This window comes from Doryrhamphus excisus, linkage group LG16 (genome assembly GCF_037039965.1).
Source record: "Doryrhamphus excisus strain RoL-2023G ecotype Guam linkage group LG16, RoL_Dexc_Guam_v1.1, whole genome shotgun sequence".
Lineage (NCBI taxonomy): Eukaryota > Metazoa > Chordata > Actinopteri > Syngnathiformes > Syngnathidae > Doryrhamphus > Doryrhamphus excisus.
In genome coordinates, this window is record NC_136372.1 from 7,413,325 (window position 1) to 7,439,001 (window position 25,677).

At 39.9% G+C, this 25,677-nt stretch overlaps 1 protein-coding gene across 1 annotated transcript; it reads right to left on the reverse strand.

Moving 5' to 3' along the window:
* Positions 1–17,174: 17,174 nt before the first annotated feature.
* LOC144901882 (uncharacterized) lies at positions 17,175–23,801 on the reverse strand. The gene is made up of 5 exons (XM_078797338.1): positions 23,741–23,801; positions 19,627–20,721; positions 19,284–19,439; positions 18,535–18,627; positions 17,175–17,477 (listed from the first exon to the last, which is right to left on the reverse strand). The coding sequence occupies exons 2-5, from the start codon at positions 20,701–20,703 to the stop codon at positions 17,175–17,177; spliced, it is 1,629 nt and encodes a 542-aa protein (XP_078653464.1). The 5' UTR covers positions 20,704–20,721; positions 23,741–23,801.
* Between the last annotated feature and the right edge of the window lie 1,876 nt (positions 23,802–25,677).

Sequence of the window (25,677 nt, forward strand, 5' to 3'; positions counted from 1 at the left end):
GTTTTTGCTCCTCCTGCCAGTTATTAATTATAGCAGTTAACTTGTATAATGGAAAAAAAACAATTGACTTGAAATAAGCCAGAAAAGGTGTAATGCACTGTAATACAATACAATTTAGTTGGTAATTGCTCCTTCCACCAGTTATTAATGATAACTACCACTTTGCATGGTGGAAATAAACAGAATGCCTCAAAATAAGCCACAAACTTAGATCAGGAAAGGAGTAGTATAGTGTAATACAATACAAGCATATTGGCAATTGCTCCTCCCGCAAGTTCTAAATGATAGCCACCACCTTGCATATTAGAAATAGGGCGACTCGAAATTAAGTCAAAGTCAAATTAAGTAAAATTAAGACTTTGTTGGTGAGCACTTCTCCCACCAGTTATTAATGATAACCACCATTTTGCATGGTGGAAATAAACAGAATGACTCAAAGTAGGCCACAATGTCAGAAAATGAGCTGTATATTGTAATACAATGGTGATCGCTCCTCCCACCAGTTATTGATGATAACCACCACCATGCATAATAGGAATAAACTGAACTATTCCAAATAAAGTCAGGAAAGTTGCACTAATAGATTACAACTTTGTTGGCAATTGCTCCTTCCACCAGTTATTAATGATAACCACCGCATTGCATGGTGGACATTAACAGAATGACTGTATATTGTAGTACAATACAAAAATATTAGCAATTGCTCCTCCCGCCAGTTATAAATAAAATGGAACGAATCAAAATGAAGTCAGGAAAGTGGAAGGAATACAATACAACTTTGTTGGTGATCACTCCTCCCACCAGTTTTTAATGATAACCACCACCATGCATAATAGGAATAAACTGAACTATTCCAAATAAAGTCAGGAAAGTTTCACTAATAGATTACAACTTTGTTGGCAATTGCTCCTTCCACCAGTTATTAATGATAACCACCGCATTGCATGGTGGACATTAACAGAATGACTGTATATTGTAGTACAATACAAAAATATTAGCGATTGCTCCTCCCGCCAGTTATAAATAAAATGGAATGAATCAAAATGAAGTCAGGAAAGTGGAAGGAATACAATACAACTTTGTTGGTGATCACTCCTCCCACCAGTTTTTAATGATAACCACCACCATGCATAATAGGAGTAAAGTGAACTTTTCCAAATAAAGTCAGTAAAGTTGTACTAATAGATTACAACTTTGTTGGCAATTGCTCCTTCCTGTACTTATTAATGATAACCACCGCATTGCATGGTGGACATAAACAGAATGACTGTATATTGTAGCACAATACAATACAAACATATTAGCGATTGCTCCTCCCGCCAGTTATAAATAAAACGGAACGACTCATAATGAAGTCAGGAAAGTGGCAGGAATACAATACAACTTTGTTGGTGATCACTCCTCCCACCAGTTTTTAATGATAACCACCACCACGCGTAGTAGAAATAAACTGAACAATTCCAAATAAAGTCATGACATTTCCAGTAATACAATACAATATTGTTGGTGATTGCTCCTCCCACCAGTTATTAATGATAACCACCACCTTCAGCAATAGAAATGAACAGGACTAAGCCACAATTTCAGGTAAGTTGCGGTGGAACAGCGTAATATCATACAACTGTATTGTTGCTTGCTCTTCCCACCAGTAGAAATAAGTAGGTTGCCTCGAAATAAACCACAAAATCAAAGCCCACAGTACGCTTGCTCAAGCATGGGCAGACGCACACTAAGTATATGGCATATTATTATAACAGCCACCACAAGTAATAGAAATAACTATCATGACTCAAAAGAAGCCACAAAGTCATGACAGTTGCAACAATACACTTTTAATGAAATGTCGGCACACATAAATGGGCCCGATTCTGTACGAAAGCGTGAGTGCACCCTTAGTAACTTTGAGGACTCAAACACAGAACCAAAAGGAGAGGTATCCACAAACTGCCATGAAAAATGATCCTAAAATGAGGCTGGACAATACCACCACTTTAGTCCTATCAAAGTTTTGAGTGTTGATGTTTTATGTGTGTAGAGGATCCATCCTCCATCTCTGCAGAGCTGGGGCAGGTTTCAAGTTTCCTGTGGCACAGAGATGCTCAGACTTTGAACCTGACTAAATGGCCGTGTGAATAGACGAGTAGGCAGAATGAGAGAGTGAAGAGATAGATAATCTGTCTGAGAAACAAGTGTGCTCACACACACACACACACACACACCAGCCTGAGGCGCCGTCCTCTTCACACACAGATAAATGAATCTGGCATGATTCTGCAAAGGTTTTCTAATTGGGATTTGCTTTATTTTTCCACTGATTTGGCCCTCTGTCGTGGTTTAAAAAGCCTGAGGGGAAAGCGGTAAAATTTAAAGTTAAGCATCAACAAGGGTGTGATTGCGGTTCTTCTCACTGAGATGCAGAAAGCATGAAAAAAATACAAAAAAAAAAAAGCGCTTTAACAAAAGGTCTCTGCGGACAGCAACGTGACCCTGGCAAATATAGAATAATGATATGTTTTGAAGTACGCACAGCCATTGTAAATCCATTCTGGCAAGGAGGAATTCACAGCTTTGGAAATGAATGTCTTGCTGGCACCGTGAGCCAGAATGAGGTCAGGATGGAGCTCAGATCTTTTATTTGCTTTTTTTCCCCCACATGCTAATTGCTCCATTTTAGGCTTCTACTGACGACTTTGGACCAAGCCAGATTAAAGAAACAAACAAAACGGATGCAAGGACTACGCTGTGTGTGTGTATAAGTGTGTACGTGTGTGAAGTGGTGCGTTCAAGTGCACACTGTTAACATATCAACTTTCTGGCCCGCAGGTGCACTGCACTGCACTGCCTCAGATCGAGCTTTCCCTTCAGCCCGTGCTGTGTACACGTGTCAGCCATTACGGCAAATTACAAAATCCTGACGGGAAAAAGCCCACTAGTCTCATTTTGTCATTTCCAGCATGAGGAAGAAACTGTCGGCCATTTGCGATAGCCGCAAGATTACCCCTGACAAAATTCTTAAAGCTGCCATGACCGATCTAGTATGGAAACCACCATGCGTTGTGTTTTTGCATGGGTTTACTCTCAGTGTATTATCCATACAGTGGATCTCTTCACAACACTACAGAGGAAACTTGGATATACTTTAGAGCAGTCAGTGTACAGCTTTGTATCGGAGTTTGAACCCAGATTTAGGAAACACTGGAAATGAGTCAACACAACACAATCTAAATAAGTGGCAACCCAAGTGAGTGGGTTCACAGTGAACATGTCCAAAGTGGTCATATTTTGTGTATATATTTCGACTCAATCCATCACCTTCTCCTTCAGCTTCCTCAACAAGGCACTAGTCATCTTGGGGGTGTGTTTGGGCTGTGTTTTTCACATTCCCTCTGAACCGCAGCTCCCCAGTGCTGGTAGCACTCATGCAACCCCAACCGATGACACATGAAGGTAGCAAATTACTGTATCTTGGTGGATAGTACATCCATACTGCTATACAAGGTGTACACTGACAAACAACCATTCATAGACAAACAACCATTCACACTCACATTCATACCTATGGACAATTTGGAGTCGCCAATTAACCTAGCATGTTTTTGGAATGTGGGAGGAAACCGGAGTACCCGGAGAAAACCCACGCATGCACGGGGAGAACATGCAAACTCCACACAAAGATGGCCGAGGGTGGAATTGAACTAGCTGTGAGGCCTGCATGCTAACCACTTGACCCCCATGCAGCCCAAGTTATAAAATATATATGTTTAATCATTATTATTCTCTTATTTAATATTTATTCATTCATTCATTTTCTACCACTTATCCTCAAGAGGGTCGCGGGGGTGCTGGAGCCTATCCCAGCTGTCTTGGGGCGAGAGGCGGGGTACACCCTGGACTGGTCACCAGCCAATCACAGAGCACATATAGACAAACAACCATTCACACTCACATTCATACCTATGGACAATTTGGAGTCGCCAATTAACCTAGCATGTTTTTGGAATGTGGGAGGAAACCGGAGTACCCGGAGAAAACCCACGCATGCACGGGGAGAACATGCAAACTCCACACAGAGATGGCCGAGGGTGGATCTTATAGAACACATTATATAAATAAAAACATGAAAGGTTATTTTGACTATGTATGGAAACTTATGGCCCCCATGCATAGCATTGTCCCAATACTGCAATATTATACATGGAGGGACATAGAGTCTCCTCCTGTACACCGATGGCGAAGTAAAGACATCAAGAGTTTGCTGTTTATGTTCAAGGGATTGACTTTTCTGTAGAATAAAGCAAACAGTTTGTTCAGTTTGAAGTGCAGCTCTTTTTGATGAAATGAAGCCGTAGGCTCCTAAGATACTCCCTATAGTTAAGCCCTCAGGTAGAACGCAACACAAAAGGTGGAAATCACCTCAAACGTTTCATGTGTGGGAGCAAAGCAAAAACAAAGACGGATGAAAGCATGTTGTGCTCTCTCCCACAAATGCGGCCATCTTTGTCACCTGTGGAACGTTGTGACTCCCTGCGTTATTATGGAGACATCACTAAGATCAGCCAGTGGAGATGTTTGTCGCTAAAAAGGAAGAGGAAAAAAAAAAAACATTCACAGCCTTGAAAGTATTAAAAAAAAGTGGTAAAAGCCACATGAAGCGAACCTCTTATTTAGCATGGAAGCAATTTAAAAATCTAAAGAGCGAGGTTGACACACATGTACGGAGATAGAAGCAAACAGATATTCAACTCATAAACAAAAAATGTGTGCCAGCCTTCGTCGACCGCTATAGAAACCAGCTGCGCCAAGCAATTTTCATGCATGTTTGATGTCGGTAATAAAAAAAAAAAAAAGCCTTAACACAGCGAGAGAGAGCAAGTCTGGGCAAGAATACCAGTTATTTACCCCCTCCGTCTCTGCCTTGTCAGAATCTTTTACAGAAAAGAAGTTTGAAGGGGAATTAAGCGGATTGACAATCATGTCATCACACAGGCCGCAGAATGTTTTGGGAAATGCCTTCTTTTCTAATCCGCAGCTTTTTGGGATCTGGAGTTTGGCTCCTATACACACACCAATTGGGTGTGTCTCTTGTGTGCGTGCGTGTCACAAATGAGTGAGGAGTGCGATTAGTTTGGCATACAGGTTTTGTGCCTTCTAGCTCTCTTTGGGGGATTCACACAAACATGTGGCTGCGAATCTGACAAGAGCGGTAATTGTCGGGGTTGTATCGCTCGCTATGCGTGCGAGTGTAGTCTTATTATTATTACCTGTGGAGTCTTCTTCTGCAATAGCAAAAGATGAGTGCGTGTGAAAGCGTATTGTTCCTCTGTGAGCGTTCGGCGGCCAACCAATCCCACGCTCTCACTTAAATGAGATAATTGAGGGCCGTCTGAAACACTGATTGCCATGACGTCAGCTTTAAACCGCACAGCCCTGCCTTTTAGTGTGTCACTGTCACCAGTCATTTTTTTCCCCCCCCTTCTGTAGGAAAACAACATTTTGGAGCTTGTTATGAAATGTTAACCTTTCACACTAGCATATATAGGTTGTACCCTGGTCATCATGGTTACAATTATAACAGGATGTTCAAAATGAATCGTCTAATAACAAAACCGGGACATGAGTCAAGCTGTAAATGTGGTGGCAATCATGTGAGTCACATGGGTACCTCCTGTCCTGTGATGTCACAGATGTTTTTCATGTAGGCCCTCGCATTCATCAACCAATCATTTCCCTTCAAATGAATGCCTTTCTCACGCAAATTTTGTTGCAAAATTTTGCACACATGACTGCCGTCTGCCGCTCTAACATGAATACTTTGCATTTCTGACAACCTGTAATGCAGTAGGTACTGTATCTACAACTTCTTATTCGGAACAAAATGTCCTCATTCTCACCACATCGCCGCAAAGTGCATTCACCGACAGTTCAGACTCTGAATGCATCTTTATTGTGTGTGTACTTGGGGTCTAAATAAACAGAAAGACAAAAGGAAACTGATACGTGGAAATACACTCAAAACATGTGAATTCAACTTAAAGTACGTGGTGTCTTCGAATGCAACCCCTCATTGCTCATAGTGGCTCTTTATTTTAGCTCAATTTCAATTTTCAGTTCATTCGGAGTTGTACCCGTGACCCTAGGAGTATAAGCGGCATAGAAAATGGATATATAGATGGATTTAGAGTTGTAAATACATACAAATATTTTTTTTAAATACAGTAAAAATTGGCATACGTATTCTAGACAGTCGTGGTGATTAGTCATGATTAATTAATTTGAAAACTGTGTTCAATCTGATAAAAAATTTTAATCGTTTGATAACCCTACATTACACACGAGTACACTGTACAAAGCATGAATAGCTGAATAAAAACACATCAAATGAAGAAAGCATATGAGGTCAAGTCAAATGATTAAATTAAGTGCAACAAAATGCAAACAACACATGATTATGTAAAAAAAAAAAAAAACTTTCCTATTCTGGTTCAGCTTTACCCAGATTTTCCTATCTCCCCTAAAATAAAACAATATTTCTCAATACAGTGTTTTTATGTCCACTGTTTCCACAAAAATGTTAATGCTGTATTTAACTTTGCTTTATTTAAATATTACATAACATGCAATTGTGTGGAATCAATCTACACAAATTATCACACTTTTTGACCATTTCACATAATTCATTCATTCATTCATTTTCTACCGCTTTTTCCTCACAAGGGTCGCGGGGGTGCTGGAGCCTATCCCGCTGTCTTTGGGCGAGAGGCGGGGTACACCCTGTACTGGTCGCCAGCCAATCACAGGGCACATATAGACAAACAACCATTCACACTCACATTCATACCTATGGACAATTTGGAGTCGCCAATTAACCTAGCATGTTTTTGGAATGTGGGAGGAAACCGGAGTACCCGGAGAAAACCCACGCATGCACGGGGAGAACATGCAAACTCCACACAGTGATGGTCAAGGGTGGAATTGAACCCTGGTCTCATTTCACATAATTCTTTTTTTTTTTTTTTTTTTTTCAATAAGTCTTTTATGGTCTTCACCTTTTAAATATAAACAGTGGTTAACTTCTTTTTACACTTGTATGACAGTTACGGATGTGAAAACTGCATCTGTCAAATGATTCTAACTTTGAATAAAATTAATCGCAGCGTTCAAATTAATTCATCATGATTAATCATTCATTAATTACCATTAAATCAGCACGCATGTCTGAACATGTATGCTAGTTTCTTTAATAATAGCAGAACATTTGAATCATGCTGCTGTTATGAGCTATGACGGGTTGCATTCAAACACACTACGTAACTTAAGTTGAATTTTTTGAGTGTAGATGTATTTCCTGGGATTTCCGAGCACGCTCAAATGCAGTAAATTGTACTTCAGAGAGTAAGTTATACTAGTGAGAGAAAAGAATATTCACTATTCATTTGTCTTTTTATTTAGACCACACTCTTAATGGAGATGTTGTTGTAATTTTCTGAGCGTCAGTGAATGCACCTCGCTGCTCTCTTGTGACAATTAGAAAATGCCGTTCCCAGGACTCGAGACATGTTTGAGTTGAGGAATTGCACTGCTGTTCATGTTCATGTGCTAAAAATTGTGCCGCAATTAACGAATGAAATGAAGTTACCACCGTTAACATGCTATTTTTCACAGCCCTACTTTAAACAACACTATTTCCACTCACTTCCAAATCTGGCCACTTCCTCGGAAGTCGTGTGCCAGACTTGACATTTAAAGCGTAGTCCACAAACCAGCCGGTGACGTCATATATCTCCAACCACTTCTTTTATACGGCCTATTGTGTGATGCCTCTAATTACTGGCCCTATAAGACCACACTACTTTGTCTCACCACTCTCTGGAGTTTCCCAAGTTTTTGTCATTCCAATCTGTCACATCGACTGTAGAGAAGGGAGCTCTGTCACATTATTAAAAAAAAAAACTTACCTTGAGGAGTTGGGACTGAGTAGTATCAACTGTCCTGTAATATCTCGCAGACGATAGGCTGGGTGTTTGTGTGTGTATGTGTCCAAGTGTTTCATGCTGCAGAAACAGGAGATGGGATTCTACCCCGTGGGAATCGTCTGCATTTCAAAAGGAATGCAAAATTATGTTGAACTCAAAATGAGCAAACTATCAGCTCGGGTGCTGACAGCGGGTTTTGGCCAAAGGCAACATGAGTGTACTAAATATGTGAGGCGGGGGGGAAACAGGCTGCTGGGAAATAAAGTAGCTTTAGTATGACAGATGTATCAGTTACATGAGCATGTTCAATAATGTACATCAAAAAGGTTCATGTTTTTCCCCATGTAAAGTGCAAAAAATGGAAGGAAAATAGAAATAATCAGTTCCAGGGTCGAGTGGCCACATCCTAAAGTGTTTATTAACTGTACAGGCAATGTTTTCATTTTAAAGTATGTTCTTCTTGTCACTAAAAAATGGCTACTTAAGCCGACATGGACATACTGTACATGGTCGAGCGTTTTTAATAACATAAAATTTGAGACCACCGAGCTTCTACCACAGTACCTAACAAAGTGTGCCATCTTTTTTTGTTTGATTGTTATGTCAACTTGTCACTTGCACAAATTTTGCCCCCCCCCGTGTCATTTTTATGGTATGCCTGAAAAGCGTGGGGGCGAGTTTGTGTAATGTTTGCATTATATAATCGCTGTATCGTGATACGATTGCTATGCTAAGTTACTTTGCACTGCATTTATTTTACTACAGCATTGTAGGAAGCTAGGGCGGCACGGCGGTCTAGTGGTTAGCGCGCAGACCTCACAGCTAGGAGACCAGGGTTCAATTCCACCCTCGGCCATCTCTGTGTGGAGTTTGCATGTTCTCCCGTGGGTTTTCTCCGGGTACTCCGGTTTCCTCCCACATTCCAAAAACATGCTAGGTTAATTGGCGACTCCAAATTGTCCATAGGTATGAATGTGAGTGTGAATGATTGTTTGTCTATATGTGCCCTGTGATTGGCTGGCGACCAGTCCAGGGTGTACCCCGCCTCTCGCCCGAAGACACTGGGATAGGCTCCAGCACCCCCTTGTGAGGAAAAAGCGGTAGAAAATGAATGAATGTAGGAAGCTGCACAGTAAAACACTTTACATAAGTACATTACTATTAGCTTGAATGACGGTCTCGGTCTTGAAATATGAACAAGATGGTGCCAATATCTCGTCCAAATACACCAGTGATTCCATCTATTATTTTATAACGACTGGTGAAGCCAATGGGCCGTTTCCGTCTTCGAGTGTGAGGAACGACCACGTCCGTGTTTCACAATTAAAACTGCAATGGTCCTATTTTGCAATGGACGGCTCGGCTCAGTAGTCTGTGATAGGAAGACGATGATGAGGTGGTTGGCATTTTGCATGGGAGCCTCCACCCATTATGTGTGAGGGGGGCCGGTGCCGCAACACTGAGGGAGTTTATGACCGCTGGCGATTATGAAGTGCTGCTGCAAGACTTTATTGCCATTCCTGCAGTTAATGACCCCCAGAGCACGACTGTGAGGGAGGCTCAGTGAGCAACAGGCGAGTATAGTATTATTATCATATGTTATATGTCATAAAGAACTGCTGCTGCTGCCAGGGAAATAGGTGTATGGCCAACAAAGCAGTCTAGTGAGGTTCGGTGTTGGTTCCATTTTGACTCCATTTACATTCATTCAGTGTTTGTCGAACCTTCGGCACAGTCGGATTTGGCAATATCCTGAAAGTCTGCCATACGAAAAAAATAATTTATCAATTTCTATACAACTGAGGGTCATTTCTTGTATTAAATGACATTGTTGTGTGAAATTACAACTTGTGTCGCTTGTGATTTTAATTTATTTATTATGATATCGGGCTCACCAACGGGTTGTGGTCAGCGCAACTTGGAATTTTCGTGAGCGGTGCAGTCCAGCGCAGCTCGGCGCACCCACGCCTCCTTCCCTCCCACCGGCGCAAGTGGCAAAGAGGGAGGAGAGAAGGCATTCATTCATTCATTCATTTTTACCGCTTTTTCCTCACGAGGGTCACGGGGGTGCTGGAGCCTATCCCAGCTGTCTTTGGGCGAGAGGCGGGGTACACCCTGGACTGGTCGCCAGCCAATCACAGGGCACATATAGACAAACAACCATTCACACTCATATCCACGGACAATATGGAGTCACCAATTAACCCCGCATGCGCGGGGAGTGTAGTCTTAACCAATCAAAGTATAGAGCCGCCCCAGTTGGTATATTACTTTCAGCTGCCGTCAGGTTGAGTTCCCATTATCTGGAGTGTAATTCAAACACTATATGTATCTCCAACTCACCATCTCATCTCTAGTCCTCCTCAGAATGAGTTCAGGGAAACTCCGAACCTCACAACAACGTCTTTATTATGAATCTATATGTGGTCTAAGTAAAAAGATTGATGAAGAAAAACAGAAAGTGATTTTAAGTATGCTCGGAAATGCCAGAAAATACATCTACGCTTCAAACATGTGAATTCATCTTAAGTTACAGTACGTGGTGTCTTTGAATGCAACCCCTCATGGCGCATAATAACATTAAACTGTGATTCTAATCTTTTGCTACTATAAAAGAAACTAGTGTTAGACAACTACATTTTCATACCCTTTAGTTTGATTTCATTTTTCAGTTCATTTAGAGCTGTTAAAAAAATACAATCTTTCTTTTCATAAAATACAGCAAAAATAGCCATATTTCCACATTGTAGCAAATGGTGATTAATCACTTTGAAAACCTGATTAATTACAATTATTATTCATTTGATAACCCTACAAAATATACAGCTTATTTCCTGGTAATGTTATGACTAGATAAATAAAAAATACTGTGTATTTTGTAAAATTTATCATAATATTATATATATTATTATTTATTATATTATTATTATAATTGGCAGTCCAGGGTGTACCCCGCCTCTCGCCCAAAGACAGCTGGGATAGGCTCCAGCACCCCTGCAACCCTCGTGAGGAAAAAGCGGTAGAAAATGAATGAATGAATATTATTATATTCGATTTTATTATATTTTTCCGTCTGGCCTTCACCATCCTTGGTAGAAAATAAATTGTTCATAAATGACAAAATCATGGCTTACTTCATTTGAGTTAGTTTTTTGTTCATAACTAAGCTGCTTTTTGTTTCATGGAGAATGATGTTAAAATTGATCGGACACGACCGTTCACTTTCTAGGGAAGGAGGGACGCATTCCACAAATAACATTTATATCCAGATTTGCACTAAAAATGTATGTATGAGAGCATCCTCAGCACCAGACGTTTCTGGCTGTCTTGAACCATTCAAATTATGACAAAAACATCAACCTCTCATGTTTGCACCTGGCAGTGTTAATAATGCAGACTAAAAAGTGATCACTCACACCGCCTGTGTGACTGATACAGTGAAGAAAATAAGTATTTGAACACCCTGCTATTTTGCTATTTCTCCCACTTAGAAATCATGGAGGGGTCTGAAATTTTCATCGTAGGTGCATGTCCACTGTGAGAGAGATAAACTAAAAAGAAAAATCCAGAAATCACAATGCATGATTTTTTAACAATTTATTTGTGTGATACAGCTGCAAATAAGTATTTGAACACCTGTGTATCATCTAGAATTCTGACCCTGAAAGACCTGTTAGTCTGCCCATTAGAAGTCCACCTGCACTCCATGTATCATCCTGAATCAGATGCACCTGTTTGAGGTCGTTAGCTGCATAAAGACACCTGTCCACCCCATACAATCAGTAAGACTTTAACTTGTAACATGGCGAAGACCAAAGAGCTGTCCAAAGACACCAGAGACAAAATTGTACACCTCCACAAGGCTGGAAAGGGCTACGGAGCAATTACCAAGCAGCTTGGTGAAAAAAGGTCCACTGTTGGAGCTATCATTAGAAAATGGAAGAAGCTAAACATGACGGTCAATCTCAATCGGAGTGGAGCCCCATGCAAGATATCACCTCGTGGGGTCTCAATGATTCTAAGAAAGGTGAGGAATCAGCCCAGAACTACACGACAGGACTTGGTCAATGACCTGAAAAGAGCTGGGACCACCGTTTCCAAGGTTACTGTAGGTAATACACTAAGACGTCATGATGTGAAATCATGCATGGCACGAAAGGTTCCCCTGCTTAAACCAGCACATGTCAAGGCCCGTCTTAAGTTTGCATATGACCATTTGGATGATACAGAGGAGTCATGGGAGAAAGTTTTATGGTCAGATGAGACCAAAATAGAACTTTTTGGTCATAATTCCAATAAGCGTGTTTGGAGGAAGAAGAATGAAGAGTACAATCCGAAGAACACCATCCCTACTGTGAAGCATGGGGGTGGTAGCATCATGCTTTGGGGGTGTTTTTCTGCACATGGGACAGGACGAGTGCACTGCATTAAAGAGAGGATGACTGGGGCCGTGTATTGTGAGATTTTGGGGAACAACCTCCTTCCCTCTGTCAGAGCATTGAAGATGGGTCGTGGCTGGGTCTTCCAACACGACAACGACCCGAAGCACACAGCCAGGAAAACCAAGGAGTGGCTCCGTAAGAAGCATATCAAGGTTCTAGCATGGCCCAGCCAGTCTCCAGACCTGAACCCAATCGAAAATCTTTGGAGGGAGCTCAAACTCCGTGTTTCTCAGCGACAGCCCAGAAACCTGACTGATCTAGAGAAGATCTGTGTGGAGGAGTGGGCCAAGATCCCTCCTGCAGTGTGTGCAAACCTGGTGAAAAACTACAGGAAACGTTTGACCTCTGTAATAGCAAACAAAGGCTACTGTACCAAATATTAACATTCATTTTCTCAGGTGTTCAAATACTTATTAGCAGCTGTATCACACAAATAAATTGTTAAAAAATCATGCATTGTGATTTCTGGATTTTTCTTTTTAGTTTATCTCTCTCACAGTGGACATGCACCTACGATGAAAATTTCAGACCCCTCCATGATTTCTAAGTGGGAGAAATAGCAAAATAGCAGGGTGTTCAAATACTTATTTTCTTCACTGTAGAAACAACTCTTCCTGCTGACAGGCAGATCAGTGGCACAAAAAGATTACACTATGCAACGCAGAAGTCATGTTTATCTACGTCAAATGATTTTGTGACATGTGAAGGCAGGTGATGATGGATCATGGTAAGGATACTTTTGGCGACGCAACTGAGGAAGTGGGTTACAGTCGGGATACTGTATGTGTGTGCATGTGTTGCACAGGAGGTGCCGAGGGGCATAAAGCTGTCAGGTGAGTGGAAATCCCCACACCTCCACCTCCCTACTCAAGATGTGATCACACAATCACACTACAGTACAGTATTTGTATGCACAAGTTACTCACTTTGAAGTCCAAACCGGCTAAAAAGATCGTCCTTTTGTGCCTGTAGATCTGCAGCCTGTCCTTCACACCTATGAAGACACACATAAGACAAAACTTGAGTACGGCGAACAGTGAAGACTCGCCTGTGTGGGCGTGGCAGTCGGCGGTCTAAAGGCAGCTAGCCTAAAAAATGGTTGAATTCGTCGGTGGTGGAGGACAGCGGTTTTGCCGACTGCTTGGGGGTCCTGCTGGAGCGCCATGGTAGCATCTCATCCGCCAGTCAAATATTTTTTGTCTAAATGAATGTGATTTTATGGTTCCACTTTTATATCATATAGCCAATAGTATATCGGAGTGTACCAAATATTGTGGCAATTTGGCTAAATACCGCAAAGTTACAGTGGGTGTTATGTAGAGGGAATTGTGTGAGAAATTTCAAGTCAGTTATGGGGCACCACCAATACCAGCGCCACCATGTGGTGTATTTGTCAAAAAGAAAATAATCAGGCAACATAGTAGGGGTGTATGTTTTGACAAATTAGGTGGTATAGTTCTAAAATCGGCTGCACAGCGGTCGAGTGGTTAGCACGCAAACCTCACAGCTAGGAGACCAGGGTTCAATTCCACCCTTGGCCATCTCTGTGTGGAGTTTGCATGTTCTCTCCGTGCATGCGTGGGTTTTTTCCGGCAACTGCGGTTTCCTCCCACATTCCAAAACATGCTAGGTTAATTGGCGACTCCAAATTGTCCATAGGTATGAATGTGAGTGTGAATGGTTGTTTGTCTATATGTGCCCTGTGATTGGCTGGCGACTAGTCCAGGGTGTACCCCGCCTCTCGCCCGAAGACAGCCGGGATAGGCTCCAGCACCCCTGCGACTTTCGTGAGGAAAAGCGGTAGAAAATGATGAGTTCTAAAATTCTTTCCCAACATTCACACGCTTGAAAATATCTGCAAAAAAAAGTAAGCAACCCAACATGGATGGCAAAAACCAAACCTTTTAAGTGCACATCTGTTGCAAGCAAACACAAGATATTTACAGCTAATTCGCAAAAACACACCCTTTGGACTTTTTTTTCTCCAAAAAACCCACACGGTAGGTATGTGCTGCATCTCATGTGGCATTCAAGCTGGGGGATAAGTGCCCAAGATGAGAGAGGATGAGCAAATTGCAGGGTTGGCTAGGTGGGTGGCTGTATTTTGGCCGGGGTTTGCGGGAGGACAGTATGTGTCACAACACTCCCATTTGTTTAGCCAATCTTAAGTGTGTAGCATGAATGTTGATGAACTGTGAAGAATATCATCATTTTAAGGGAAGCAGCAGCTCAGTATGGAAAGGAAGGAAAGGTGTCACATGCAGACACTAAGTAGCACGTATGTTGTGTTGCTGCGCCGGATGATGTGTGACGCACGACAACTATGAAGAGTGAGCGTTTATGTCACGCTTGAAACGGGTGTTGTGCACACTTTTATCACACAATCTCATTGTTATCAACATTCTCCAGGCACAGAAGAGGGAGTCGGCTGCATTTGTGTTTCAGAAGGCAGCGGATGCTGCTGGAGGGACCCAGCAGAGTTGGATAAACCTGCTTTCCATTCAGGTTTTCAGTTAATAATGTGAGAAGACTAGAAATGTTGGACATTTTCATTTTGTAAAAGTAACTCTCACAAGAAAAAAAAACGTAGTGACCCCTAATATAGCCAATAGTACATTTAAACATTTACACTGCACAGTATGTGATCGGTATCAATTTCACTCTTGGATTACTCTTGGATCGGCAGAATAAAATCTTGATCGGAACATCCCGACGTCATGCCTCCACATTTGTGCAGTTAATGATGTGCTGAAATGCTGAAGATGGAAATTAAATGATGCATTTCCACCCGATATGTGGAGGAAAGCTATGACCAGAAGTATGTCCTGTAGTTTCAGATAGTGTGCCTTATCTCGCATAAATTTGTATTATTTTGTGCCATGACCCTTTGGGGGCTCCGTAATTATATTGGGATCAAATGTTGTTTTTTGTCAGCCCATTGAACATAATCAAATTTGTTAAATATAATTGATGGATTTGTATAGTTTCACACATTGTATTTATAATATTAACTTGACTTTTTTTCACAAAGTTAACAATTTTGGTGAATTGGAGGACACAACTAAATTGATCTACTCGTGTTTTAAACTAAAATGTTATAAAATAACTACATTTATTTAACAAAACAAAATTTTGCATAACCAACTGACATACAGTAGATCTATGAATTAAAAATCAGTTTTTTGTTGTGTAATGTAATGTAATGTAATGTGTAACTGACTGCCACCTAAGGCAGAAAATTGTTTTATTGAGATGCATATAGATAAATTAAGCAAAAATGTGTATCCGGATTCAAATGTGTCCACCACCCTAGAAAGTTAATAAAAGTAGTTTTTGCCTTCCTGCTTCTTAGCAGAGGCTAAAACTTCTAACAGAGAGGACAACCCAACTTCCCCTCCACACTGAAAAAAATAACTCATTGGACTAACGAAATTAAATTGTTGGCAGAATTTCCATCCAATTAAAATGTTTAGCCCCAAGTCACAAAAAGTATGTTTGTACATTGTAATATATTTGTGTTAGTTGATCTTGTTCTTTTCCTGTTAATCCAACTCAAATTAATCTAAGTGAGGTAAAAAATATAATTGAGATGGGTCTATCCAACTCTACAGGTAACACAAATTAATTTCATTAAACCCTCCAAAAAACAACTAATTGGACTAACTCAATTACATAGTAGGCAGAATTTCCATCCAATAAATATGTTTAGACCCAACTCAAAAAAACTATGTTTGCACATTGTGATATATTTGTGTTAGTTGATCTTTTTTTCCTGTTCATCCAACTCAAATTATAGCAATTGAGGTAACAAAATGTAATTGAGACAGTTCTATCAATTTCTACAAAGTACAGTTAACACACGGTAATTTAATTCAACTAATGAATTGTTTTTACTTCATTTTAACTAAAAATGTATGATTAATACAATTATTCAAATTAATCCCAAACTCCCAAAGAATATACAGTACAAGGAACTACACCTGACAAGGATTTATTTAAAACAAGGGATAAATCCACATTTCTCTAGAACATAGCCAAAACTTCAGCTTTTTACAATAAACATGTTAGAGATGCACTGATACAGCTTTCCTTCCAAAATTGTCATTATTAGAAATAACAATCCTAAAATATAATTTAACCAGATCAACCATTGAAAGTGCAACCGCTATCATTTGTGAGTTACAAAGTGCTAATATGTCAAATGCCACATTGTCTGCTCATGATGGGCTGAGGTATATTGTTGGTTTGGCGTCACTACTAATATGGTTTCTTAGCTTGGATTGGCATCAATAGCCACATTTTAGCAGACCTTTACATTTCTACTTATGTGCGGTGGACCAAATGGGACAAAATTAAATAAATCAATCTTTAAAGAACTAAATGTGTCAAATAGTTAAAATACCAGTTCATTTAATGTAAAACAATATATAATTATTACACAATTTATTTATTTGATTAATTATTTACTAATTTAATTAATTAATGAGCTGATATTTGACTTAGACAGTTATTGACGCATTTGATTACTTAATGGTGTTTTATGTAATGACTAACTTGAGTAATTTAAAGATTTGTAAAATTTAACTACCGACATGTAATTATTTAAAGATGCATTTATCTATTTCATTCTGTCCCATTTGGTCCTCCACACTTGGTTTCTTGAGGTAAACAGGTTTAGAAAAGTAGTGCAATTTCAAATGTTTAAACATGTTAGACAACAGGCAACAGAACAAACAATAGGCCAAATTCATACCTCCATTTAGATGAACATCTTCATTTTCAACTGCTGTATTTTCACATTGAGTTTGTGTCCATCCATATTCATGAGAACCTTCTGGACAAACTCAAATGTGTATTTTAGGTTGTCTGGATAGCTGAGATCCAAGGCATAGATAAGCCCAAAGAGCAAGGCAAAAGCCACAATGACACTTCTGACATTGGAGAGGACTTTAACTCCTTCAATGACAACCCATATGTTATCAGGAAAGTCACCACCTCTGACAACGAAAATGCACATAACAGTTTGTGCAAGATCATTTTCTGCATCCTCAATAGCAGTTGCCTGAAAAACACAAACAGATATACAGAAAGAATAAGCTCAGGAAAATGCTAGTTTTGAATATTTCACGTTGATGGATGAATTCCTTCCTAACCTAAATACATTTCTCTACAATGTAAATCCAATTAATCCGTTCCAAAAATGTTAACACAAAACATGTTTTTTATAGTTTTAAATGTGGAAAACAATTGGAAATGTTTATAAATGATGAATGGAAGAAATAAATGAACATTTGAGGTTACTTTACTGAAATAACCCAGCAATATAGTAATTATGAACCCAGCGTTGGGTCATATGAACAACCCAATGTACAACCCAATTGTTGGGTTAAAAGAACCAACCCAACTTGTTGGGTTAAAATAACCCAACGCGAGGTTGGTCCTATATTTAACCAGCGTTGGGTTGGGAAACAACCCAGATTGGGTTGTTTTTAACCCAGCATTTTTAAGAGTGAAGGTGGTGATATTTGATCCCACATTGACAACAGTCACGTCTTCAATTAAGGCAGAAGTAACCTTACATTATTAATTTATTCCTTTCATTGTAGTTTATATTACGCATTTACAATTGTTTTACACATGTAACATAATGTTAACATGGGGTTAACATTTTTGAGAGTCAACCATAGATGGTCAATGTAATGCCATTTTGTTTAGTTAGCTAATAGGATGCTAATAAAATTGATGTTTTCTGATAAACATACATCAAGAACAAAGATGGGCAACAATGCATTAACAATACAACAATGTACTGTATGTCAAGGAAGTGAACAAATGTAACAGACTGTAAAACTAATAGATGGAAGGGTAGGATACAATAAGTAAGGTGATGCGCGTTTAAATTAATTAAACCATGACCATTGTATGATAACCAAAACATGCATGCAATTCAAGGAAAAATTGTACATAGATTTTTGACTAGCCCCCCCCCCAAAAAAAAATTAACACTAACCGGGCAGACACTACCCAATGTTCTGCTATTAATTAAAGAAAACAAAGATTAAACACTGGAACATACTACCAGTGCTAAGACATGCTCTTTTGTTAAAAGTGAAATTTACCAGGTACTCCTTGACGAGGGAAGCTGGATCCTCGTTGAGGTAGATAATCAGGCTCTTCAGCACACACTCCCTCTTCGCATCTATTTCATCACACTGAAACACATGTACATGTATTTGGCTTTAATAAGTGGGACATGGTAAACAACATAAAAAGCCAGTTGTGGAGATAATGACTTTTTCTTATTTTTATCAATTACATAGAACATTACAGTTTTTAAAGGGTAACTGCAGTTTTTGGAATTTTGCCCATCATTCCCAATCTTTATGTGAAAAATGAACACATTTCTTTCCCTTTTCTGTGCATTATAACACGAGAAAACAAGTTAGAATGAGCTAGCTTACAATGCTGTCATCGGGATACAGCTATTTCAACTATGAATACATCAGTCATCTTCCGCTTTTCAAAGCTCATTTTAATTTACAAGAAATGGAAATACTGCAGACCGAGATAAAAAGTTCAAGTTAATAATTATCATGTGCTGGCGATCAACCATAATTACACCAAAATGATCAAAAAGCCAAAAATTTTACAATTGAAAAACATGTTTCGACAAAAAATAATGCACAGAGTAGTGAAATTACTTCAAATCAATTCCTGTATGATAATTTGCCACTTGGCATTAAAAATAAAATTTCATACCGGAACAGCTGGGATAGGCTCCAGCATGCCCGCGACCCTCGTGAGGGTAAGGGGTGTAGAAAATGAATGAATGAATGAATTTGATAACATCAATGTAATTAAAACCCACCTCATCATAGACTGCCAGGATATTCTTCATCTTCTGTCCCTTCGCTCCTCCTTTGGACTTGAAAAGGGAGTTGAGCTTTGGAGAAAAGTGGTCAAGCTGGGCAAAAAACTTTGACAGTAGTGGTTTTGTGGTGATTCTCATGAACTCATCATTCACCTGTAAAAAAAAAAAAAAAAAAAAAGCGAATTAAATGTAAATACAATCACATACAGCAAGTGTGTGGAGCCAGGACCGGACGACCGGACCTAAAGCTAGGAGAAATAACAACAACAGCGGAACAGCTATCAGCAACCCAGTTCTAAACCATATCAAAATGCAATAGTCCACCATGGTGTATACTTACACCACTCTCCTGAAACAAGGCTGGCCATCGGTCTTTGAAGTCTTCGATCATTGGTCTCTCATCCACGATTTCCAGTCGTCTGAGGGAAAAAGTCTTTTCCATTTTTGTCTTTATCACCACCTCATTGAAGCGTTTCTTCATTTCTGATAGTATACTGACTCGCTCCTCCTCCAGACTTTCTGCAGTCTCACCTTTTGGGTGCAAAGGAATGTAGTGAACTTCTGCCTTCCTTGGCTTCTTTATACTGGCTGCTGCTTTTCCTTGTCCCTTCCTCTTGTGTTTTAAGGAGTTCACACGAATTTCAGGATCACCTAGCCGCCCCAGTTTTGTCCGATAGTTCTGCAGCTTGTATTTCAGTGACTGTTTCCAACCCCAAAATCCTGTCCTGTTCCCCAACTGCCCCAGACAAGGATGGGCTCTAGTTAAGGCTTCAGCCACCTCGTCACACTGATAATCTTTGGGATACTTTGTGTATTTCATTATTTCTTGAGCCAGTCCATCAAGAATTTGTCCTTTAAGTTTTGGTCCTGGGTTGAAATATGCGCCATCTCTCTCAAACTCATCATTTTTCAACTGCAACTCCAACTCAGCCTCATATGAAAACTTTGGGACCACAAAAATCTTAGGCCAGCAGGAGCACTTGGAGAGCTGTACTTGAGGTGATGAATGTGGTGTTGATGTGTGGACTGTATCATCACTGCTGGATGAAGCCAATGATGAAGTGGTTTGGGGTAGCAGGGAGTCGGGAGATGTTTCAGGAGGTGAGGTTGGGTGTGGATTCAACTGCCCTGGGTCCACTGGGTACAGCATAACGGTAGGTTCTTCAGGCAGCATGGTTGTCATGCATATTACCTTCACTGTGCCTTTGTCTTGAACATCTGACATATCTGTTAGGTTCATGAAAGCATTGAAGTCTGAATCCATATATTGGAGGCGGAAATCTTCTGCCAGCTGAAAAAATGTCTTTATCGTTGTCTGGAGCTCTTCCACAGTTGCTGGAAGTCCAGACACCAGGGGTAGCTTTCTTGAGTCGGAGTCATCACCGAAGATGATTCGCAGAACAGCAGGACATGTCATTTTCAAACACTTCTTAATCTGTGAAAAAAACAAATGTGTTTTAGATAAAAAAAAATACATGTTGTAATTTTAGCACATCTATCACTGTAAATAAGCTAGGACTACCTCCTTTCACTTGTATTGTGCTTTTCCACCTCCAAGGCTCTTTGATACTGTTAGCACATTTACCTACTGATGCATCAAGAGCAAACGGGGGTTTAATATCTTGCCCAAAGGATATTTAGACATGGGAGGATGGAGGATCAAACCCACAACCTTCAGGTTGAGAGACAACCACTCTACCTCCTGAGCCATGTTGCCTCCTACAGTCAACATTAGGGCTACTCCTAGACTATAATACTAAATGAGGATGAAAAAAGCAGCATTATAAGTTGATCAGTGGCTGATTATTAAAAATGGTACTAACCTCTGACAATGATGAATCTTTTCAATGTCAACATCCGCAAACCCCCAACCATATACTCAACAAGGGGATATGGATCTTCCAAGTTACCAAGCTCAATTAGGTTAGCCTCTCCAGTGCTTGATGAAGAAAGCTCAAAGCCACCAAAATGCTCTCTATACCAAGCACACTCATCTTTCACAAGAAAACACAACTGCTCCTTAACAATACATAGCTGAAGGATCTTGTGAAATTTAGGCAGACCATCTGCAGATCCATGTACAATGTGCATTCCCTCAGTATATCGTATACCCCTGCAGGTCACATGCTTTGCCATATGAATATTTGTTACATCCGGGTATCTCTCTCTCAATACAGTCACTACTCTCTCATTAAGGACCTCAGCAGGCACAACTGAAACATCAGTGACCTCTAAGGAGCTCCTTTGAAGAATGGAGGAATGATTGTGATAAGAAAGCATAAACTGGTGTTTAGTAGCCAATGACTGGAGTATGTTCTTAAAGCAGTTTGAATGCCGTGCCACTTGTTTAAAAAAACGATGTTTTGCTTCGAATCTCATTGTCCACACTGAAACTAGTGGTCCAAAGCAACGAATAAGATGTGGATAGTGCTCAATGTAATGATGTTTGGGAATGAGCTTGAACATTTGGAAAGAGTTCCACATAGCGCTGTCTGTGATCAAAAATTCGAGCCTCCAGATAAGCAATAGTCTCGTCTGTGTGAACAGGGGCCACAACCAGCTCAACTATCTCTTTCAAATCTAGAATAACTTGCCATGCTGGTTCATGTTCTGGCACAATTTGACCAATAATCAAGGGAAGCAGTCTTATCAAATTCCAGTTTTCATGTGCATTGCCTCCTATCGTTTTCTTTGATGTGAAAGACTGAGGTACAACATGTGGCCGATTAGTTTTGTCCCCCCATTTGTATGGAAATGACTGAATCAGTGTGTTGAGTTGACTGAAAGTCAAGTATTTTTTGGATATCAACATACCAAAACAGTATGCAAGTTCAACTGGTACAACACCTTCAAACAGATCATGCAAAATATCTGGAGGATACCCTGAGGAAACATGAAAATATGAGAGGTGCTTAGTCAAAATACATCGTCTTTTGACACCACAGAAGACTGCTTCATTCTCCTCAGCTGACTCAACATGAACATTATGGAGCTCCCTTGTTCTAAGCTGGTATGAACCGGACATGACATCTTTAGTCTGAAAATCTGACTTATCTCCCATACAAAATCTGCATACGGACCCATATGAGAAACTTTCAACAAATCCGCCTATCCCATGAGCGGCAAGATTATCAGCTATTATACACTGAACAGAACCTTTGACAAACTGACCAAGCTGAGAAATAAAGATGCCATGCTGTTCCAATATCTTCAAGTCTTGCAAGAGAGGCTCAAAAACCTTTTCATAACCATAGACTTTCAAGTCAACAGATTTACAAAGAAGAGCTAAATGGATTGAAGTGAGTTTTGAAGTTGAACCTGGTGGCAAATTACCCAAGACCCAATACACACCGCAAACTTTGTGCTTCTTCCGAGATGTACCAAGTGGGTTGCAAACTTCAAAATCGTCAACATAAAGATGAACTGCTACTTTCAGCCCTTCAGAAGACAGAAACTGGTTTTGCTTATAGTAAACACCATCTCTTATGGTTCTGTAGACTTGTGGAAACTGTAGTGGCTGATCTCTTGGGCTCTCAATATGTTCGAGAACATCCTCTCGTGCCAGCAACTGCTGCAAAGATGTTAAAAGAGGGATGTATTGGAATGTTCGCTTTTTTCCAACATCTAATATGTACTCCACTGGCTGTGTAACACCAAAATTAGTTGTGTAGTATTGGGTACGCTTATATGCTGTAGCCAGAGGACCATCTTTTGCAACTGCTAGTGCCAACGGGTGAGACTTGCATAGAACAGTGGCGAGTTCATCAGTGACTGACTCATCAACGTCTATGTCATACTTTTGAAACACACTGGAAATCGTAATTTTTGTGTCAGGTAAAGTTGTTGAATTTAATATGAAATTAAGCTCGGAAAGGATCTCATCAATAACAGCCTTTGGAACGTGAATAATATTTTCCAACTTCAACAGAATGCAAGCAATTTTTTTGTCAATATCTTCTGGCAGATATACGTCTGCAGCCCCAATGGAACTCAGATTTTCATGCTCGATATCTGAGGACACTAATGATACAACTGAATGGACTGACTCTTCTAAATGAGTGCATGTGGTGAGAATGTGATCTTTAAAATCTGTCAGTGAATGCTTCTTGTGTTTCCTGTTTTTATGTGTGTTGAATGTACTATAAACATTTGTTTCAAATGTGCACCCTTGAAAAACACATGAAACCTTCTCATAATGCTTGAGATGCCTATTTAGATGCTGAAAAAAATGGGTCTCTGTTGGTAGTGCTCTACAAGCACACAAATGACACTGGAATGTTGTCTCTGCTCCCTTTAAGGACAAGGGCTTCTGCTTTGCATGCTTTTTATATACATGGTTTTGTAGCTTACTCCATGTGTTAAATGTACAAGGGCAATCGGTGTAGGGACATGGATATCGATAAGTACCTCGAAGATGCCCATGCGCCTGCCTAAAATGTTTCAACACCAAGTACCTGGTATCCACTTCCAAACTGCACTCTTTGCAAGTCCACATTTATTAACCTGTAAAACAAAAACAACAAATCACACACAGTAAATTAATAGTGTAGATAAATTAAAAAAACGATATACCTAAATACTTACAAACTGTGAGAGGCTGCAAAAAGAGCTTGGTAACACAGCAAATCCGAAGAGCTTGGGTTGACTGCAAAAAACTAAATGGATACATTAGTGGTGTAGGTTGAGAAGCTATGCTTTGATCCGTTTGAAAAACTTTTTACCTGATGAGCTATATGCAAACCACAATGTTGGAAAAATCCTGTAGTGGTGTTTAGCAGCGCAGGAACCACTGAAAAAACACACCACAATGAGCTTTACAGCTTTCAAATGAAAAAATACTAAATGAACATTTAAAGTTTACAAAGAAACATAAGCCATATTTTTCCTGCCTCACACTGCAGTGCAGCAGCACACTGCATTTTCACTTTTACCCCACAATAACCACAAGAAATACCTATAGCTAGCATCTATAACAGGAATGTATACAATCCACCATGCACTCCATATTTGAGAAAATGTGTATTTTTAGCATGACTTTGTTATAATACGTAAATTATCCACATTTTACTTGCTTTTAAATTTACAATCAAGGCATCCATATTGAAAATAGGACAAATAAATAGTGACATGTGCAGTACTAAATCCTGGTCAAAAAACATTTTGCACCATCAGATTTTACTGAAATTTCATCTGCAGATAGATATTGACGTGAATTTATATCCTATACACTTTTTATCTTGTCCTGAAGCTCTGATTCATTGGTTTGAAAGGCTTAATGTAATGGACTTAATATTCAAAGTATTCTTTTCAGATTATGTGGTCCAACACACAGTATATTTTAAATTGAAGCTCTACCAAACGAACATCTATATATCTTTTCCTGTGAAAGAAATGCATTTTTACCGATGTCCCCTGCACGGACTCGCGCGCTAGCATTGTCAGATTTTAGCATCGCTACACACTTGTCAGCTCAGGCTAAATATGCCTGGGCAAGTTCACAGCAAGCCTGTAAGCAATGACATGCACACGACATGCATGAATGCACATAGTCTTCTTAGCGGAGTAGATCCGCTAATAATAAAAACATGTCCACCGTACACGAAACTGCAACGCCATGTTGTTTGAATATACACAATACGTCAGCCAAAAAGCGCGCCCACAGGCCCTGCCGTAGCTTGTCGCCGTGGCGTGAAAGCGAGAGGCGTACTTGCAGCAAAGTAGCAACGCGAGTGTTAAGATGAAGGGATAACTGCCTTTTATTAAAGTTATTGGACAACGAACTTCGCTTCTAAATTAAATAATGGTTGAATACGTTTGTAAAGCGAACCAAAAGAAGCAAGCATGCACACAGTATAGTCAGAACAATGGCGGTGGCAACTCTAACTTACTGTCCTGCTCAACAACTAACCTCTAGATTTATGTCAAATTGAGGATAACATTTCACAATACTAAAATATACTTACCCAAAACACAATGTTTTTTCCCTGATCCAACGACGCTGACTTTGTAAAATTGCTGAGTCCCACAATGGCGGACGCGGGTGCTCGCACAAGTAGGGGGAGAATGGCCAAGGTGTTTAGGGGCGTGGTCTTGCCCCGACACAATATTATGGTGTTACAGGTCCAAATGAGATTCTCTTCAGTCACACTTCTTAATTTTTATTGAGTTTTATTTGAGGTAATACATTTTCACTGGACTAACAATATAATAATGTGTTACCTCTAAGAAGGGCTTGAGTCTGTTCTTTTGTGTGACCCATTGTTTTTGTGTTACAGGTCCAAATGAGATTTACTCCAGTCAAACTTATTAATTTTTTTTTAGTTTTTACTGGAGGTAATATATTTTCACAGAACTAATAATATAAAAATGTGTTACCTTTAAGATGGGCTTG

Coding starts and splice junctions, on each gene's coding strand:
- LOC144901882 (XM_078797338.1), bottom strand. CDS start 20,703: ATGACATGTCCTGCTGTTCTGCGAATCATCTTCGGTGATGACTCCGAC. Junction 18,628..19,283: donor TCCTGGCAGTCTATGATGAG/GTGGGTTTTAAT, acceptor CATGTGTTTCAG/TGTGATGAAATAGATGCGAA. Junction 17,478..18,534: donor CCCTCGTCAAGGAGTACCTG/GTAAATTTCACT, acceptor TGTGTTTTTCAG/GCAACTGCTATTGAGGATGC.